We start from the raw sequence: 22,167 nt of genomic DNA on the forward strand, positions 1-22,167 counted from the left end.
TAATATTTTCAATAATGGTATTATTATTTGCATTGATGTTAAACCATTTCCACTTTATTTACACATGGATTGAGCAAGCATTAAGTGCAGGTGGAAAACGTTGTCGACACACTGTCAAGTATCATTATAAAACACAATTCTAAGTTCTTCTACATTACAAAACTTAAATTCCAGTGAACTCTCGAAGGAGTACTTAAGTGTTGGTGATAAGCAGGGTGAAAATCATGGAGTATGAAACGGTTATACGCACGACTGTCTGGAATGTTGGCGGTGTTACAATTTTGATGATAATACTGCTGATGTTGATGATGACGATGTTGTAGTTGATGATGAGGATGGTGATGATGAACATAATGATGATGATGATGTTGACGACGACGATGATGATTATGATGAAGAAAGAGAAGAAGAAGACGAGAACAGAAGAAGTTGATGATTGATGCTGCCGCTGCTACCGCTGCTGTTGCTGCCGCTGCTGCTGTTGCCGTTTCTGCTGCTGAAGATGATGATGATGAGGAGGAGGAGGAGGAGGAGAATGACGAGAAGGATAATGATGATGATGATGATGATGATGATGATGATGATGATGATGATGATGATGATGGTGATGATGATGATGATGATGATGATGATGATGATGATGATGATGATGATGATGATGATGGTGATGATGATGATGATGATGATGATGATGATGATGATGATGATGATGATGATGATGACGAAGATGACACCTGTTAGCTTTCAACCATATTTCCATTTACTGTACTCTCCCATACGTTAGCAGATTACAAATCATTCATACAATAACTAGTTTATTAATTATTAAAATTTCTCTAAATTGAAATGAAACTCTGTCAGAAATGATCGATAACAAATATTCTTTTGAAAGCATGATGCGTAATTAGCGTGCCAAACAAACAGTAAATTCCTATGAGACAGTCTGCCGCTGTCACAGCACTGCAGTCGTACTATGGTGCGCTAGGGGTGGCATTCACATTATGCGACGAAATCGGTAGTATTACATTGTGTGTATATACAGGGTAAACCAGAAATGGGCAGGTGTAATAGTGGTGAGTTGTGAGTCGTATTATTTTGTAAACGGTGTTTACACGTGTGATGATATTCCGGGGTCGAAAGTGGAACAATCGTGTGAAAACTGCAGACATAATTACTGTGGGTTATTTCGCACTAGGGATGTCAGAAGAAGTATTCGCGTGAACTTAACATACATTAAGCGAACTAAGAATATCAGGAGTAATATTTGTTTGAGCGCTGTATACAGGGGTATATGAGTATAATTCCTTCGAATAACGTAATCATTAACTGTGCTTTAGTGTACTATGGATGTCGGAATTAGCATTATTTTAAGTACTGTATTCATTAAGTTTGTAACGTTGCACTTGGAATATAAGAAGACGCTGTCGACTGAATAATGTTCACATTACATTTTTCATGTGCTTCGTTTTAGTAAAGGCGTTAGTAGGAGTTTGTAGTTTAAAACTGTATACAAATGTGTGCTGTGGTGTAAAATAAAATGGCCAAGTAAGTTTTGTTCTTCTTCTTTTGGATCGCCGTTACACTTGGAGTATTCTCACGCCTTTCCGAATGCCGACCGCAATGATCACCTTCTGGGTCTGAAATGCGTCACTTATAACATGTGCTAGGTGTATTATCTGGTCGTTCGTACTCTTATATCGTCTGAAAACAGCTTGCTCTGTCGCTATGATGCTCTCTGTCTCCAAGCCACATGTGCTGTTTGACAACGCGCCCCATGGTCTTGTAGATTCTGCTTACTAGGCTGATGAGTCAAAACCCAGACGTTTCGACTTATTCTTCTTTTCTTCGGGACAGTACTATTCATGGCCTCCCCCAAGCATTATGGTTCCTGGCTCTGCGACCAACTGACATTGAAGATGTCCAACAGCGTTTGGAAAACTTCATGGTAGGATTGTTTGATCGTTTTGTTGATGATGTCCTTTGCGCTTTGATATTTCCGTCTCTTTAGTTATTGAAAACCTTCTATTTTTCTTTTGACGCTCATTCGTCATGGCTTCATGCTCGTTTTTTGTCTTTGCCGGTCCGTTTTCTTCGTTCCTGCCGGACAGCTTTCTCTTTCGCACTTGGTACTGTGGTGTGCATGTTCATTTTATTCTTCCTCCTTCTTCTTGTTTCTTTTCTTCTTCTTCTTTTTCTTCTGCTTCTTCTTTCTTCTTCTACTTCGAACCTTATCTTCTGATCCCTGTTGCTATCGTCATTTAAGGCTTGGGTCAACCTCTTCCGTTTCTAAGTTCAGTTTTAATGTTCTCTCCAAACTCTTTATTTATGGCTGCGTTGATATGATATGTTTTCATTACTTTAATCTTTTGAAAATTGTGTCAACGTGCATTCCACGATGTGCTGAAACTTCAGATTTAGAATTCGTTTGAATATATCATCGGTGAATACAGTATCACTAAGACTGTGCTATATTACAACATAGATGGCGTACGTAGTGTTGGGTGCAAAATGTGTACAGCTGTGAAATTAACAGATTATATTTTAACCCATTTATGCCTAATGTCTAGAAAAAGGCCCATGCAAAATGCGTAGACCCAGATGAGACGCCGCATGATGCGGCGTCTCATCAGGGTCTGCGCTGTTTGCTTAAAGGAATTTCTGTAAGAAATATTCTAAATATAGAAATAAATATACCAGACATCCCTAATTTTGGAAATAAATTGATCCAATTTAGAAGGATGGAAGAGTTCACTAGGCTTAAATGGGTTAAATTTAAGTATACACTATGACTCATAGGTTTCAAATGATCAAAGTCATTTACATTCAATAACTTGTATTTTATTTAAGAAGTGTATTTGTATCACAGCAGCAGCGCATTGACAATAATTGTACACCATACATGTTCGCTGTCATTCCAATTGCGATTGGAAAAATTAGCAAATCGTTACCGGCTGAACGTATAGATATTGACACGTAACGCTGAATTATTTGAAACTTCTGTCCATCTTCGCGTGTGGTGTGTGTGGAGGACTCTATTTAAGAAATAAACAAGGAACTTACCGTTTGCAACCCACGAACTTGGAGTTAAATTAGAAAATCCTTATAGAAACTTAATAGGGTATAAACTTTGCAACATATATTAAGTTATATTGGTTAATTATAAATGTGACCAATAAATAGTCTTCGGTAATATTAGTGTTGGGTATGAAGACAGTGTCAGTAAATTGTGTTATGATAAATTATAAATAAGACTGTTCATGGTTGTATATACAATTCCTCGATGTAACTGAATGTGAATGGCATCAAATTTGTATCGCACTTTGTCTTTTCTTGAAAAATGTTGATGATGGTATTTTTCAGAACCGCTAATGTTATTACAAAGTAAATCAATCGGACGCGTTCTATACTATGATATTTCAATGAAATGAAATGTCAAACTTTTTATTTAATCGATTCAATGAATAGATGCATGTTATTAAGTCAATTGATAGGTGCAATAACTGAATTACTACGGAACGTCGTTTAAATATTATAAACTGGTGTTACAGTAGGGGTAAACGGCAGGCGCTAAATTACCCAACTTTTTATAATCGTGTTAGTGACAGTGCTTTTATAGCTTTATTTTATATGTGTTAATTAATATAAAGGGTGAAATGGCTAAGCTTGAGTGTTATGTCCAAGTGAAGGTTTTGTCGCTAGGCCAGTGTTTGTTGATGATTGCAAAGCTACCATTTCTAGAAGCAATGACTCACGACCTTAACACATGTAAGTATTGTGCATTTATACTTTCATGTCGATTTACTTATGTCTTATCCCTTTTCAATTTATATTATACAGACAGATGGACTGTTTATTCAGAACGTATACACAATTAAATCGTCTTCATACTCAAATATACAAATTATTTTCAGTCACGTAATTAAGTACATTAGCATAACATTACATAAAATAAAATGGCCATTTAAGAATACAAATATGAATAAACACAATCAATTCTAAGAATACGTAAATTATAACTAAGCGGTAACTAATTATAATAATTACAGATAGGGAAGAATTACAATACATGAAGCATATTTCCATTATGATATAGAGTTATTAAATAAAATTAAGAACATTTAAATGACAACATGTGCACAACGTTAACCATTTAGATGAATATGTAATACAAAGACATGATAATAAAATCATGAAACATACTATTTACCTAAAATTAGTGGCATATTTATTGCTTTGCGTGACGGAAATTCTGTAATTGAAAATAAAAACAATAAGCAAAATGAGTCGACTTGTTGCTTACAGAGAAAAACACTTTAAATTAATAAATATAGGTTTTTAATACAATTATATTTTTGTATAAGTAATCTTCTACTGTTTCTGGTTTTTGTTTTTGCAATTCTTATTTTATTTCATTTAGTAGAGATGAATTCATGCGCTGTTATTACTATGAAAAATAAGAGGTTCTATTTTGAAAGACTATTATCGATTCTTTGAGTCTACCGTTTGATTAATTAATAAAAAAAATTAAACTTTGTCCCCTAAACATTCAAATGTGTTTTTCTGTACTTCACAATGTTTATGCATTGAGACAAGTCCATCGTTATCATGGTTTATTTTGCCGGTATACTGATTTGCAGTTGTTAGAATACATTCGTGTTTTAGCTTTGCATCTTTAAAACAATACACATATCATATGCATAAACAGTGCCTTGTGTCTGACCGATATTTATAAGAAATATAAGAAAAATACCAAATAATTTTCAGACGGAGTGCATATGTACTGCAGAACTATTCATGACGGACTGTTTGATTAAAAATATATTCTAAATTTGTGAATTAATAAGAAGTTCATGCATCTCATGATTATCTTTCATGTCGTCTCGTACTTATTTGATACAAAAATATTTGCGCAAATATATTAAAAACAAACATTTACCAAATATAGCAACATGCGAGTATTTGTTTTCTCAAATGTGTCATACTCGCTTGGTTAAAATGCAATTCGCTCACTTTCGTACGATATATTTCTAATGCTGTTCGTTGTTTTGTTAAATTAAACAATTTCACGATTGTAACCACTCATAAGTATTTCAAATGTCAGGCCCTTTTGTTTCCAGACACCAGCTGCAATGACGTCATCGACATGGAGACACAGAAGGTGCACCAGGCGGCGTTGGAGCTCTCTATCAGCAGCGCCACCAACAGTGACTCCCGGGTCTCCTGTGACTTCACGATACGCACCGGCATCGGGAGTCATGTGATGTTCTACTTCACCGAGCTCTACATGGGGTCGCCAAACCGCACTGAGCGCGTGGACAGAGCTTGCCTCGAGCCTCGTGACGTCAACGGCCCGTATGAAAGCGTCCCCACAGGTGCGTCGGCTTTTTTTAGAATTGACGTCACTAAATTTAATTGTGCTACGTCATAAGAGCCATGCCTTTCTACAAAAGTACACAATAAGTTGTGTTTGTCTATTTGAGTCATGTTTTGAGAAAACTGGGTATAATGCATGTGCGTACACGTTCCGCTTGTATGACATTTTTCTTTACAATGAAGTCCCTTCTTAGCAAAAATCCAATTTAGGCGGAAAGTGTCGTCCCTGATTAGCCTGTGCGAATTGCACAGGCTAATTTGGGACGACACTTTACGCACATGCATTATTCCCAGTTTTCTCAGAACGCGACTCATTTTATTAAAAAGTGGATCTGATTAAGAGATGGTAAAACACTAAAGAAATAAGGTTTCGAGTTACGAGGTCAATGGCATGCCTTCTTTCCACGAACGCCGCACATTACATCTCAAGTAAAAGTATAAAATTCATTAATATTTGTCCATTCTAGCTTCAATGTTTTGATGATTCAGTTGGGTGAGTTATATTCGACAGAACACACCAGGACATATATACTTTATTCAGACATGTATATAGTACAACGATAGTCTTCTCCTTACATACATATCATATATAACATGCAAATTTGTTGAATTGATATCCCCCGCCAAATATTGTTTTGAGTTTGATGCAAATCCCTTTATATACGGTATAATATCTCTCATATACATGTACACCCAAAGTTTCTTGTTTAAATCTTGTATCGTTTCTGTGATATAGCCTGGACTAGTTATATCATACGAAAACAACAAAGTCCAATAACTCTTAATTATGAAAGTGTAGGGTTATGGTTCATGTGCATAGCCCCTTTTTCCATTGATCTGTACACACCTATGAAGTTTCATGTTAAAATGCTGAATCGTTTCTGAAATATAGCCCTGAAAAGTTCCGTGATACAAAACAACAAAAGGCAATAACTCTGATTTAAGCAAGCGAAGGGTTATGGTTCAAAGCATGACACTTCTCCTCATTAATATCAATACACCCATGAAGTGTGATGTTGAAGTTTTGCATGGAATCTGAAATATAGCCCTGAAAAGTTACATCAAATGAAAAAAGGGAAATAACTCTTATTAAAGAAGTATAGTGGTGTGATTATTTTGCATGGCACATCAACTCATTGATATCTATTCACCTATAAAGTTTCATGTTGATATCTTATATAGTTTATGAGAGATATCCCTAAAAAGTTTTGTGACAGACGGACGGACGGACAGCCAATTCTATATTCTTCCGCCTTAAGCGGGGGATAAAAATGTCACGTATAAAGGTAGTGGTCATAACACATAGTTCTAAAAAACGACATTTAATGGAAACACTCGCATTACAATGCGTTTTGTTTATGAGTGTTATTTTTTATCAAACAAACCAAGATTGTTAAGAACATAATATATCGTAATTCAATAAGAACAATCTAAGGCATTAAACTACTTAATGATGTCTGTAAAAAAAGTTAAAAAACGCTTACTTGCTAGCTAAACTAGAATAAACGTGAAACTCAATTTTTCTAATTGCATTCCATCCACAAAATTGATAATGCTCTCATAAAACTGCTCTCTAAAAGGCCTTGAAATAGACGTGCAGGATCATTCTAAACAAGTCATCGCTTCAGATTGTATTATACAAAAATAAAACAGCCATAAATCGCTGCCCAACATCACTGCAAATGGTCGGTTTCATTTCTCTCCATTAATGAAACATGAAGCATTAACGAGCGTACGGATGATTATTTGATGAATTTGGTTGTTAATTGTATACATATCGATCCGTCCGTGCTCATTTGATAGATTCAATAACGTGTCAAATTCGCCTGGGGTCGGAATATATTCAGCATTGAAAGTTGCGTTGTATAAACTAGGAAGAGGATGTTCGTTTAAATGACATTCATGGTCTACTCCTTTAATGTTTAATCCGTAAATATTCGCTTTTAAAGGGTTTTAGTTATGATATTTGTGAAAAAGGAAAAAGTAATACTGAACTTTGCCATGCTCTAAAATAGCCATTATATGCATCTTTTGACGATTTAAAAACCTGAAAATAATAAAGCGTTGCAACGCGAAACGATTGAATAATTTAGAGACTTCTGTTGTTGTCGTACGAGGATTGCTTATATAAAGTATATAATATGACATCATGGTTCGAGTCATGCTGAGGGTTACTGTTTTTTTCTTATTTTTAAATTGTATTCTTGATTTTTTACTGAAATTTGTTAGGTCAAATGTTTACATTTATCAACATAAAGCATTTTATTAAACTTCAAAATAGCCAAAAATCTGTGAAAAGGCCCCTTTAAACGATATCTGATTATATCAGCGTCATTATCTGACAAAACGAAGGTGATCGTGAAACTGACTAGGCTCTCCGACTTTTCAAAATAATTACTTGGTGCGAAAATAATTGTTGCAAACTGAATATTCATCACCGACTCTTTGTAGGAATCTAGTTTATACATATAGTAAATATTCTAGAGGCATCACCATATATCGAATGTAGTTCACAAGTTAGCAAATCGTTATTATTTTACCGATGTCAAAGCGCTCATACCATTAAGATGACCATTGCAAACAATTGCTGAATTTCAAATTTTCATTTTCATTCATAGTTGTGGAAATGGTGAAATAAATGAAGAATTTGTAGTCACACACCACGCTTGTATTGCAGAATGATAGAAAGGGTGGGTCATATACGGCGTCACATTGATCATATCGCGCTTTCAGTCGCTAATTTACGACGCAAATCCTGAAATATTGTTAGCTCTAAACCTAATGAAGTCAGCAAAGCTTTAAGTATTGTCTTTAGACGTGAATGCCTTTGTCCGTTTAAAAATTTGACTTTACATATGAAGATTTTACGTTTAAAATAAGTTTTTACAGATATGTATTTTAGTATATTGAGGTAATTATTGCACATTCCATCGATACGTGTAACGTTAAAATACATTCAAATTCCACATGCAAGATTTGGTATCGTAAACTGGAATAGCAAATAGAAGAATTTGTGCATTCAGCATTGAAAAACATAGTAGCCTGTGATTAAGCATTATCAATACTAATTGTATTTTAAACGAAACTTTTGGGTGATTTTTTTCATTTAAATATACTCAATTATACCATACACAATATTATTTTATCGTAAGGGACACAGGCATACGTACCGATACACTATGGCATTGCTATACTGTCATGACCCTTGGGCAACAATGACGTTTGCAGTAGTATATTAACATCGGTTGAGAAAATGACAAACCTTAACATCAATTTCAACACCAAGCTTATGGGGAAAATATCATGGCATAAACATGGTTTGATTTGTTTCACTGATATTAACGTGCTTTGGCCAGAAGCATGTTTCATAATGCGTCTGATATTAATTGCAAGGTGCGGTTATTCGTAAAACTAATATCAGACGTCTGCAGGCAATACATTACTGAAACGAGGTATTAAAAGGTGCTTATGGAAACATTTCTGTAATGATTCTGGCAATGTTCTTTTGGCCAAAGTGTGCAGCAGCAAATAATGAATTATTTACGAACTTATTCTCAACACAGATGCAGATGAGGCTATCAGAATTGTTATTAGCGGATCCAGGCGGGTTGGGAGCATCCCTTGCGCGCGCCACCCAAATATTTCTGGGCCATCTAGATAAACGCACATATAGATGGAAAACATGGAAACGCATGCTTATATTTTTAACTCGCTTCATTCGCGAATGTGTACATAATGTTAAATACATAAAACTGTACTTATCGCTATCGGGTATAGGTCAGGCATGCGCAATTAATTTCCTTCTATATTACATATAAAAAAGTTGAAGTTCGTGATCAATTTTTACCATGACCAAGCGCATACCCACTATATCATCATACATCATTGGAAAGATAAATGCACAATCTTTTGAAACAAATGCATGTCTTTAAATTCTATACGTGGTAACTCAAAATATTTACCTTAGAATAGGCACACCGGTTTTGACAGCTGTGCAGAATGCCATTTTGGGCTCAAATAGTATGACCTACTTTCAAAGCCGGGAACCATCAACACAAAAAGTAGAGCACACAAATGGCTTTTTTTCTTATTGCTAACAAATATACCTTCAAATTGATACCAAAATGAACCACTGAACATTGTGTGCTAAGTATCAAGTTGACTGCATGTAACCCTGCAAACAGGAGTTCCGGTGTGGGGTTATGTGACCTATACAGTTCGGGAAATGGCCGCGCTTTGGCTGTAAACCGGGATTAAAATTCCTACTTCTATGACCCTGGCAAAAGTCTTTGACAAAAGCAATATTGAACTACAAGATAGGTAGCTTACAAATGCAATTTTAAATGATAAAAGTTCAAGCGCCCTCCCCCTTACCTAAAATCCTCCATCCACTCCCGAACGCTGTACTTCGATAAACCATGAATATCTTTTCTTACCAATAACGTTTCTTAAAACGGATCGCTTTCCATTCAAACTAACACTACAAACACTATGAAAAATCATTATCAAAATCCAACGTCACAAAACATAGGGGGTAATCACGTGACAAACAAGATGACGACGTCCATGCCGAGACAGGTATTTTTCGCCGTTTAATGCGCATTACTTGTTTTATTAATTGTTAAAATGCCGCTCACTTTCCAACCATATCGACAAAACTGTCTTACTTGTATTAATTAATGTTTACTTGTAACAAAAACGGTGTATGTATATTGTTGTAGAATTCTCATTTGTATTTATATTTCAGTCTCTTTTTGACAGGATGCATAGAGTTCTATATTTTGGATTGTCTTATTTAAAATATTTACTTGATGTATGGATTGTTGACAACAACGTTTCAATGCATTAAATTCAAATGTCATTTTGTATCGTCTGGTTTTCAACCCACGCTCTCATGGGATGTTATCATGATGACCACAAAGTCACTCGCAAAGGTTCACTCCCATGACCTCTGTTTGTGGAATGTTTAAAGACTGATCTACTACGAAAGGTGCTTTGGCACATTCGATATACGCACCCCACAACCTATCCGTTTAACCCATTTATGCCTAGTGGACTCTCCCATCCTTCTAAATTGAATCAAGTTAATTCAAAAATTAGGGATGTCTAGTATATTTCTTTCTATATTTAGAATATTTCTTACAGAAATTCCTTTAATCAAACAGCGCAGACCCTGATGAGACGCCGTATCATGCGGCGTCTCATATGGGTCTACGCTGTTTGCCAATGCCTTTTTTTCTAGACGCTATGCATAAATGGGTTAAGTACACCTTATTGTTCGACAGAATGTTTTGTGTAATTCTTTTCGGATAGTCATCCTAAACCCAAAGGCAAATGTCCGCTTGCATTACTTTTGTGTGCTTAACTGTTTGAGGATTATCACGTCCAATGTTAAATCTGAACAGTTGCATCATTTTGTATAAAATAGTTTTTAAATTTCTTTGATATATTTTCATCCATGTGTAATCACATGCATCCCTCATTGATTGGACGAAAATTAACGATTTCTAACAATAAACTGTTTAGTTCTTGAAAACATGTCACAAGGTCGATACTGAGTTCGAGAAATGATAAAACCTGTACAGCGTGTGTAGGCTTTGCGGTAACAGGTCTATCAGATGATCAGATGGAATAAATGCTTCATGTTCGTTAAACGAACTACTTTGACTTTTTTTAAAGAGATTACATTGAAACTGCAAATATGTTATCACTATGGTCATGACGTTAACATAGGCACGACTTTTGTTCTCATCAACAGTGGACACTTCATTCCTGAGTTATTTGACCTTTAGTACAGATGACAAACCGATGCGGGAATATTAAGATAATTTTCGGTAAAGCCCTGGTTTATGTAGCGAGATATCCAATGTTGGTAGCGTGATGAAAGGTCCTTACGGCGATGGCTACACACGGGGGCAAGATGTTTTAATCGATCCATTTGTCACACCAGCGCTGCCAAATGGAAACCGTCGCGAGCCTGATTCGTGGTGTGCACGATTACAACTTGTTCGCGATACTTGTAAATACAATAGTAAATTGATATACATGTACATACATTCCCGAATGGATGCAATTCTGGATATTGAATATAACCAAAATATATAAATCGTTGGCAGTTGACGGACAATATTGTAAAGTATTCTGTTAAGTGAAGCACATACCAACTATATTGGTAAATATACTACATATCACATGTATTCTTTAAAATTGCTTTAGTGTTGTCTTTTCGGTGAATACGCTGTAATCTGGAGCTCGTCTGCATATAAGGCGGCCAAACACATTAGCGTTTGCTCGAAAATTTTAATTAAACCGCAATTTTTCAAACATGTGTAAAACAAGAAATATAAATCTTTTTTCATGAACATTTTACCTCAACAAGTTACAAAATCTCGAAAACAATAAGTACATAACGATTTTCGAACTTCAAATCGAAAAGTTACTGTACATCTCACAGCTTGCGACGCATCAATCTCCACGCAGAGTTGTCGTTCCATTCATTCACATACAATCTCTGCCATCACAAGAAAACAATCCTACAAGATTTGGTGGGATTTTATTTAAATATTGTTTAAGTATTATATTAGGAACAGTAGGATCATTTTCTTTTATATTTTGAATCTAGTGTATAAGTTTAGGTTCATAATAACAAAAAGTAAAAATAACAAATAAAAAATGGAGAACTTGTTGAACCACGTGGCTCGGCTATCATCACGTGGTTGGTTACGAAGGTAGGAATGTGATCCTGCTATGCAGTTTCACGTCAAATCTCTGCTCGTAGAGTGGCAACGCGTCTAGACATGTATAAACCGTTTACAATTATCAAATGTACATTGCGTTGTGAGATATCTATATGTACATGTGGTTCATACAACTTCGTACTAAACGTATTGGAACATTCACTGTATTTAATTCATTCTCGCAATCAAAACAATATCACTGAAAACACACTATTGAAGTTAATAAGGACTCATTTCTTTCTTTAAAGTACTTTGAATTATCGTCCGTGGACTTACTGGAACTGTAAAAGAACCTCGTCTGAACGACACAGATAGCCACGATGCATGACTTTGGAACATAAATACCGCTACGTTTACATCAATCATAAACCATTTAAAGTGGCCCTGTTGTAATTGATATGGTATTTGCCTAACGACCGGGAGGTCATTGGTTTGATCCCCACTGTGGGAGCGTTCTTAAGATCTTCCACAAAGACACCAAGTACTGGTTCTAGGCCCAGGAAACGGCATCGAGAACATTTAAATAAGTCCGAGGCTTTCGATGCAATCGAGCTAAAATAAATAGGTTTAAACTAAACAAAACATTAACCATATCTTCGAATGTTGACCGTTAACAGCACGTGTTTATATCCTGTTTTGCTACAGTGCCATCTACCCAAGGAACTGTTTAATGTGCATGATGCTGTGAATGTTAATGTAATCAAACATAAAAAAAGAGCCGAAAAACTGAATATACGGCGTCAGATTGCCACATTACTTATAGGTGCATGTTTTTCTGTTGATCTTAAACTACTACAAAATGATTTTATGGAGTAGAATTACTTAGTGGTTCTATTTTTTTCAAACGTGATTATCGATTAAAATGAAAATAGAGATAAACCTATTGTGTGTTATGGTTCGCGTAGATTATTGACAAACCTATCAAATTCAAGGAAGTGTATCATTATCAACTTAGAAACCGGAAATTCAAAATTGAATGAAACTGTCTTCTTGTAAATTGCAGGCATGCGTCCAATTATATGCTCCAAAACGGAAGTGGAAATAGGGAGTAAAGTGTACGCAACAACCGGAAATGCCTTGTCACTGAGATTTTACAGAAATCGAGGATTCGGAATCGATGTGCATTTCAAGATTGTTTTTGCAGCATTTAGACTAGGTAAGAATTATAAAGCGATACAAGTTCTTTTACCGTCACTAAAAATAATTATCTTCAATAGCCCCTTTCCGTTAAAGATAATACATAATACTTTTATGTAAGTGCTGTTGTATTATACTTTTTCTTTGAAAAGTCTATAGATAAGGATTATGTGTCGACCAGGCTTTGGTCTAGAAATAAGTTAGCTATATACAATTACACTCGTAAAACACTAAAGAAATGCACTTAAAAGAAAATATAGTCGTCTAACGTCTTCAGACTAAACTGTTTGTTTCGTATTCATCGCTGACCTAAGTACTTGCCTTAACCCATTTATGCCTAGCGTCTAGAAAAAAGGCCTTGGCAGGCAGCGTAGACACTGATGATGATGCGGCGTCTCATCAGGGTCTGCGCTGTTTGCTTGAAGGAATTTCTGTAAGAAATATTATAAAAAAAGAAATAAATATACTAGACATCCCTTATTTTGGAAATAAATATATTCAATTTAGAAGGATGGGAGAGTCCACTAGGCATAAACGGATTAACCTGCGTTAATATGCGCTCGAATCGCTTAAGCATATTTAAAACTATTCATTATTATTAATATATTTAGATATTAGTTAAAACTATATTGATATAGGGTCCCTGATTCATTCTATGATTCAGTAAATAAAGCATCATAATAAATGCCAGCCAATGCGGGTTTAAAGGTGACTGAAACCCGTAAATATCCTACTATTACTCCCGTTCTGCTGTCCCGGTAAGTAATGAGTTGACAAACCGATGTCGTATCAGTGTTGACAAAGGTCTGATTATTCACGAGATTCCATTAGTTTACAGATCTCCAAGGAAATATTCGAGAGATCTGTACGAGCGGTAGAGCATATTGACACGAGCGAAAACAACCTGTTTCAGATGCGAAGTCTATTTTCAAAGCATTTGCTAAGTAATTGTCGGTGAATAGAATTGTTGCCGCAACAGTAAATAAAGACATCTTTTATGTGCTTTGTTTTTATTGTCTGTGTGTTTTTCTTTAATTCAGAGGAGACGCCGTTTGAAATGAATGATTCAATTGTGCGTGCTTACTTAAATCATTGTTATATTTCCATGCATTTAAGTCTCGCCCTGGGAAAACAGGGCTTAATGGATGCTCGTCAGATGTCGTCCAAGTTTAGCCCATGGACTCCGCACAGGATCATCAGGGACGACACTTTCAGTCTAAATTAAATTTTGCTAAGAAGAGTCTTCAATAAGATGAAAAATTCCATAAAACCGCTGTGTCGTCACTGATTTGCAATTGTGGAATCCACAGGCTAAACTTGTATTACAATCTTTGCACATATAATTACTCGAACTATATTTCCGTTATGCACCACACACAGCATAATATTAATACAAGTCGTACATACGCATATGAATGAATAGTATTTCGTACACATCGGTACCGCATCATGAGTACGACAAGTACCAGAAAAGCGAAAAGCGTAGTCCCTGATAAGCCTTCTGGGACTGCACAGGCTTATCTTGGGTGACACTCTACGCACATGCATTAAGCCGCGTGTTCCCCGGAGCGAGTCTCATTTGATAGTGGGGTTGTTTAATCTCGCATGCCACGTTTATTATTTGCTTTAAAATGAGAACCAAAACAAGATCCGCATTTTGACGTCACATATTATTTAAAAGATTTTGTCGCGGAATTCGCATTTTGTCAACAAGAAGGCTTTAATACAGAACTTAAAAGGTTGTGTGAACGATATACATGAGCACTCGGTGTACGGATATATATATATATATATATATATATATATATATATATATATATATATATATATATTATTTTTTTTTTTTGGAGTTTTCGAGCAGGATCTTATTTGTTCACGGCCCTTTGTAATGTATAAATATTCTTGTCATATAGCACATTGTAAATTCGAACGACATTTCTTCCGATGCCAGATTGCTCTTATCGTGATGAGATGTTCTGACAAGGGTCATTGTGTTTATCTGTCAGTGCCTTCGTAAGCGACCAAGAATGAAATATTCAGTTGGCACATCGGTGCATTCAAATCAACCCCTCCGAGAAAAGTAGATGTCGTTGATTAAACCCGTAAATACATGTATCGTGTCTGCTAACCTGTGATACAACAGAACTGCCCGAGGTTATAGCAAAGGTTTAATAAAAAGAAGTAGTAGTAGTAGTAGTAGTAGTAGTAGTAGTAGTAGTAGTAGTAGTAGTAGTAGTAGTAGTAGTAGTAGTAGTAGTAGAAGAAGAAGTAGTAGTAGTAGTAGTAGTAGTAGTAGTAGTAGTAGTAGTAGTAGTAGTAGTAGTAGTAGTAATAGTAGTAGTAGTAGTAGTAGTAGTAGTAGTAATAGTAGTAGTAGTAGTAGGAGTAGTAGTAGTAGTAGTAGTAGTAGTAGAAGTAGTATTAGTAGTAGTAGTAGTAGTAGTAGTAGTAGTAGTAGTAGTAGTAGAAGCAGTAGTAGTAGTAATTGTTGTTGTATATAGTTGTCTTAAAGGGATCTTTTCACGCTTTGGTAAATTGACAAAATTGAAAAAAGTTGTTTCAGATTCGCAAATTTTCGTTTTAGTTATGATATTTGTGAGGAAACAGTAATACTGAACATTTACCATGGTCTAATATAGCCATTATATGCATCTTTTGACGATTTTAAAACCTAAAAATTATAAAGCGTTGCAACGCGAAACGATTGAATAATTTGGAGAGTTCTGTTTTTGTCGTTAAATTTGGTGAAACTACGAAGATTGCTTATATAATGTATAAAATACGTCAAGTAAGTGTACTCGGCGGAATAGCTAAGTAGGCTAAAGCGTTTTTACTTCAGGACTCTGGCAGGACTCCAGGGATCACTGGTTCGAAACCTGGTCAGGACAATGTTGTTTTCCTTTTTTTAATTTTATTCTTGATTTTTTACTGGAGCTTTTACGATCCAATGTTTACATTTATCGATATAAAGCATTTAATGAATAAGTTAAAAAATGCCAAAATCTGTGAAAAGGCACCTTTAAAGAATAAATACTCGGATTCCACACAACATGTCTTTTATTCAACAGGCTATCAAACGTACGAAAATCCTAGTAAATATGCAAGAACTTCAGAGGGATGTGTATTGTATTCAGTGTCACAGCCATCTATTGTCTCCCGGAAATGACACATTGGCCGGGGATTGCTGACTTTCAGTGGCGACTGCGTGATATTTATCGTTGATTAAATGCCCTTGTGTCAAAGCAGGCATCTGAATAATATCATCAATTACGCGCTAAATTTTCTATGGAAAGCTTGAAGAGGTACAAATTGCCCTGATTTTATATTCATGAAATGTCACTCAACAGAATTATATCAAAATAGGCTTAATGCCCAATGTGGCTCGTGATTTGTTGAGAAAAAATCGCACAGACTAATCAGAGACGACAAAGTCCGCTTTTTGGAAATTTTCGTTGAAGGAAGTCTCTTTAAAAAAAAAACAAGTAAGAAACCTTCGTCCCTGATTTATATACATCGCCGATATGACCTTTAAAATTGTTTTCAGTAAGAATTATCATGGTACTGAACGTGTGGTACAGTATCTCGTATTGAAGTGAATAAATCCCGATTTCGTCTAGCAAACTTGAGGCGAAATGGAAGACAGACACTTCGTTTGTCTTCCACGCATATGATTTATAGCAGCTGTGATGGATTCACTTATGAATTTAAGTAAATAAAGTCATAAATTACGAGCAAATATATTGAATTACCCTTGTCCGCTTATTTGGTTTGCTGTTAGCATAGATGTGCGTCAAGGGAATGCTGATATTGCCTACTGTATGATGGCTGATTTTAGCCCAGTACCAGGGGAGTTTGTTAAACGCCTTGATTACTGAGTCGAGAAGATTGGATACACTTGGGAATGGATATAAAGATGACAATGCAATCATAACCGTATTTCGTGTTGTAATCATGTTACATTAGTTGATGTCGATTCTGTTACGAGATGCATATATTTCGTATCAATTCCCAATCCAACGTCATGATGGCTCATTATGTTCGAATGAAACGAAATTTAATGATAACTAGTATTGCCATAGAAACCGTGATCTTCATAATGCAAATATGTCTATAAATTTTATACGCAGCGGATGTTTACAGCGTCATCGTTTTCCAATTAATGCCGTTATAAAACATAAAATTGCATAATTGATGACACCGTTTCGTTTCCGAAAAAAAACCGGTTTGTAATCGTATATGTCTTTAAATCAACAATTATGCCAAGGCATTGATTCAAGTTCACTTCACATCATTTAAGTTTCAAGTTTCCAAGTTTATTTATTTCAAGCTCATTTCATGCATAACATGACAGTGTGAGCAAAAGTTACACAAACATAAATTAAAAAGTACATAGTTGAAGGGGCCATTACATAGCAAACTAAACACACACAAAAAACATTTAAAGGGAGAGAATGTTTAGAAGTTAAGCATCAATCACAAGGGGGTAACAACATAAACTATTTAATTGTATAGAAAAACAACACCAGAAAAATATAAGTTCAACATTAAAACTGTTTCAATATTTCCTTAATGAACATACATAGTTTTCTGTAATTACTGTTAGTATGATAATCGAATGACATTAACAATTTAAATTTAATAGTATTAGGTCTTGTGTAATATTTTTTATCAATAAAACGTTTTCTTAGATCTTTAAGGGCATTACATTCAAGTAAATAATGGAATTCATCACCAATGTGATTATTGGAGTTACATAAATTACACAGTCTTTGGTTCGATTCTATTCCGTACCAACTTCCAGTTTCGACAGGTAACCTGTTATTTCTTGTCCGAATTTGTATAATGTATTTTAAAAATTTATCAGGAATTTTAAGAAGGTATGATTCGAACCCAAATGTGTCTTTAATTAGCCTATAATTACTGCATTTACTAGAATTATGTATATCTGAGTACCATTCATTAATAAACAGATCTGAAAGTTTTTGTTTCACGCTTTGAATTAGTAGTGAAGGCAAACGTGTTATAATGTGTATGTCCATTCGTTCTTAAATATCGGATATAGCTGGTAAAATGCTATTATTTATAATTGATTTCCAATATAATTGTCAAATTGTGTTTTATCTTTTTTTGGTGAACAGTCCATTCATACTTAACACATACTTTATCATATTTCGCTTTATAAGAGATTTCAACAGCTATAACAGCGTATGCTTTTTCTAATTACCGGTACACCAACTAGTAATTAAGAAATAGCATCTAATAAGAATATGGTGTCTCTTAATTATTAATTGAATCTCTAAATAATACAAACATTTTAACGAATTAATTTTACTTTCACCGTAAGTTAAAAAATAAATTAAAAAACTCCACTCATTGTGTCTATTTAAGTAAAATAGCTATCTTCAATCTTAAGAAAAATATTAAATAAAACAAAACACACACTTACATTTGAAAATAATGGTCATTCCAGGGTCGTGCAGGACGTCCGAGCGAAAGTGCAACAACGAGCGCTGCATCGAACACGAGATCGTGTGCAACGGACACAACCCGTGCGGGGACCACTCGGACTGCCCTACGGGGCTCGAGCACCTGTCCAGCTGGGCAATGAGCGGCATCGTGATCCTGGGGCTTCTCTGCGGCGGCATCGTCATCATCATGGCCACCGTGTGCCTGCAGCGCGCCGGAAGTAAACGCTACGAAATGGTGCGTAGACTATTTAAGACGTTCTTTTCTTTTTTTAGCCGTCGTTGATAGGTCATTACATGACGGTGTGAAGTTTTGATGCGAAAAGAATTAAACCAGGCTTTAGCCCGAGTTGTTCAATAAACATGCATAAGAAAGAGAAATAGTATGTCTATTGACCTATAAATATAGATAATTATAATACTTTTTGGAATATTTTCACAATATGGAAAATGCTTCTACGATTGAAATAAAAACTTTATAATGCCGTGTGAAGTTTTAAGTATATTTATTTTAAGGTCAATTAATAGATAACCAACGAACAACGTCTTTCCGTTCGTATTCGTCTGCTGGCAAATTACAGGCGCGCGACTGCGGATGTATTCAAATTACTATCACGGCGTTCAAGCAACTGTTGTCAGGAAATTGTGGTCATTCTGTTCAAATTATCGATGATAAAAACGGTTTTCCATTTCACGAGCAAATGCATTCGAAATCCGAATTTCGTCTCCTGCAACAATTTAATCGTCAATATAAACTGCGTAGCATGATGAAACATAACGCATAAGTTTTGTCCAACTTCGTTAATTATGGTGAAAATAAAGTAATGCTTTTATGAAGTGTCATGTTTAAAGAGCGTACATTCCATTACAAAAAATTAACAAAACTTTGAGGAAAAAGCCTAGTTCTGGGGAAACTGGTCTAATTACATGTTCGTTAAGTGTCGTCTCAGATAAGCCTGTGTAGTCCGCATGGACTTATAAGGGACGACACTTGTCCTGTAAACTGGACTTTCATTTCAAACGAAAAAATCCATGTGAGCGAAAAGTATCGTCCCTTATAAGCCCATGCGGACTTATCTGGGACGACACTTAAGGCACATACATTAAGCCCAGTATTTTGTCCCAGACATAGGCTTATAGGTGCTTTATCGGACATAAATGAAAGAGCTGTTATCGTCAGAAATAACGGAATTCACGGCGTTCAAGTCAAGTCGAATTCAGTTCAACGTTATTTTCATGTTATTCATCGTTCTTCTTCAAAAATATTATCAGAACATAAATTCATTAATAATTATTAATTAAGCACGTGTGATAAAGTTTTATTTAAATATAGATCGGATTCATACGCTTGGTCCTAGAAAATCACTATATAATACAAAAAAGTAAGTCCTGACAGCATTGTTATTTTATACAAATATTGTAGATGTAATTGAGATTTCCAAGGTTGAAATGGCACATACTCGTTTATTTAAAGCAGAACATATACACAGTATGCTGCCATAGCCTTGTTTTTTAATGTATTGGTGTACACTGTATTTTATTTACAAATTTTATAATCAAATTACTACCACGATCCTCACGTTTTAAAACTTATTTATGCTTGATCCCAACTACTATCACGATTGTCAATTACCTCTTAACATGGGACATATAGTGCTGGCTGTTATAACAAAAAATTAAAAATCGGTAGTTTTGTTCAGTTTTAAGTCATTATATTTACAATATCTTTTTATTTGTATAACGTTCTTTTATAGATTTTACAACGCCATATATTTCCGTTGCCATTTGTTGTTGCATACATTGTACTTCTTTTTTAACCTCTACATGATTCATATTATGTTTTGTAGGACGACATCATACAACCGACGAACGGCGATTTGCGTCACGAGTGTCCCCACGTTGAACTAAACGCGATACACGTTCCTTCAAGGCGCTCTACCGACCCCGACGGTGACGTCGGAAAATCGGAGCACAATGAGACGCAGGGGAGTCAAGTAACCAGCTGTGACATTTCTAGCGATTTTGTGCCGCAGTTTGAAGATAATCTTGATTTAAATGGCGACAGGGAAAAATTATTGCATCATAAACATACGCGAGGCATTGTTTATCCCCAGGAAGCACTGGAAACTAAACGTGACCCGTTCATTTCTGAAAATCATACCCTTAAAAACTTATTCCAATCGGACGGTGATCTGACATGTTCCTCCGCCTACGGGCAACACTTCCCCGAGCGGTACTCTGCAAACAGGGCTCGTACGTCCACATTTCCGAGGCCTGATTCAGAACATTTAAACCGACGTTTAGGAACGTCCGGCTATTTTGAGGACATACGCTGCAACCCCCGACTCTCAGGGCACTCGCTAGTTTTGTCCGACAGCGACAGCGGGAATGACGAGGATCGAGCTGTTAGCGCGAGACCGCAGCGTTCATTACGTCACCAAGAGGGCGCTGTTCAGTCCTCGACTGCTGGTGAGAGTTTTAAAAGACATAACATAGCGAAATGTGCGGACGTTATGTCGCCTCTTCCTCCACCATATGGGACTTTAAAGAACATGACAAGTGCTTTAAAAAGGAATACTAACGATGTGACGACAACACTTGCAACCTGTTAGTTTCCCTATTCATAATATAAAACCAACCTGATTTGTCTAATTACTCAATTTCTTTAATGTATCCACATTTACTTATTTCTTTGTTATTAAATTGCATACGTTTACTCAGCGACTTGTCATGTAATTGATTAAAAACAAACACATGAAGCGTGTGAGTGTGTTTGTGTGCGTCCGTTCGTGCTTGCGTACGTGCGTGCGTTCCTGCGTGTGTATAGATAGTATTCACCAATAAACGTTTACGATCTGCATCGAATAGCACTTTGCCAAAGCAAGTTAATATTCAAAATATCATGCTAGCTGAAAAATGTTAACTTCCATTCTTTGCCTGAGGTTAATTGTTGGCATGTGCCCGCCTTGCTAGGAAATCTGAGGCTGAAATCCCGGACTGGTTGTCTCTTTTACCACCTTGCGACATTTGTGCCGACGGGAGACACTGAAGTGTGAAATAATGTTCTCCGAGATACGCTTTATACTGTGCAATGTTACACGACGTGGAAGGTTTATTGCGACTTTATAGAAGAAAAGGCACACAACTTGAGCGGGATTGGTGATTCGCTATGTAAGCGGTTCAGTTAGCTTACTCTCTAAAGCACTTGCCTTGATAGCTTGAGGACCCGGTTTCTCGTCCCGCACTTAAGGCAGAATTATCCCCTACTGGCGATATACTTTAAGGTTGTCATTGTAAATATTTCGAAATAACAGGTGTCTTTTAATAACCATACTCGCACATGTACACACGCGCACGCACATGTACATACAGACAAAAGGAAGCTGTTTTAACCGTTAAAACGTTCAAAATAAACATTAAAATGTTCCGAATTTACAAAAATACAATAACACTAT

The 22,167-nt window shown here is 35.8% G+C and overlaps 1 protein-coding gene across 1 annotated transcript; it reads left to right on the forward strand.

The window, feature by feature from the left end:
* Positions 1-3,310: 3,310 nt before the first annotated feature.
* Positions 3,311-21,428, forward strand: LOC127845557 (uncharacterized). The gene is made up of 5 exons (XM_052376574.1): positions 3,311-3,765; positions 5,118-5,372; positions 13,114-13,266; positions 18,718-18,950; positions 20,560-21,428. Exons 1-5 carry the CDS (start codon positions 3,654-3,656, stop codon positions 21,322-21,324), a joined length of 1,518 nt encoding a protein of 505 aa, XP_052232534.1. The 5' UTR covers positions 3,311-3,653; the 3' UTR covers positions 21,325-21,428.
* Positions 21,429-22,167: the final 739 nt, after the last annotated feature.

The sequence above is a fragment of the Dreissena polymorpha genome, chromosome 9 (genome assembly GCF_020536995.1).
Source record: "Dreissena polymorpha isolate Duluth1 chromosome 9, UMN_Dpol_1.0, whole genome shotgun sequence".
Taxonomy (NCBI): domain Eukaryota; kingdom Metazoa; phylum Mollusca; class Bivalvia; order Myida; family Dreissenidae; genus Dreissena; species Dreissena polymorpha.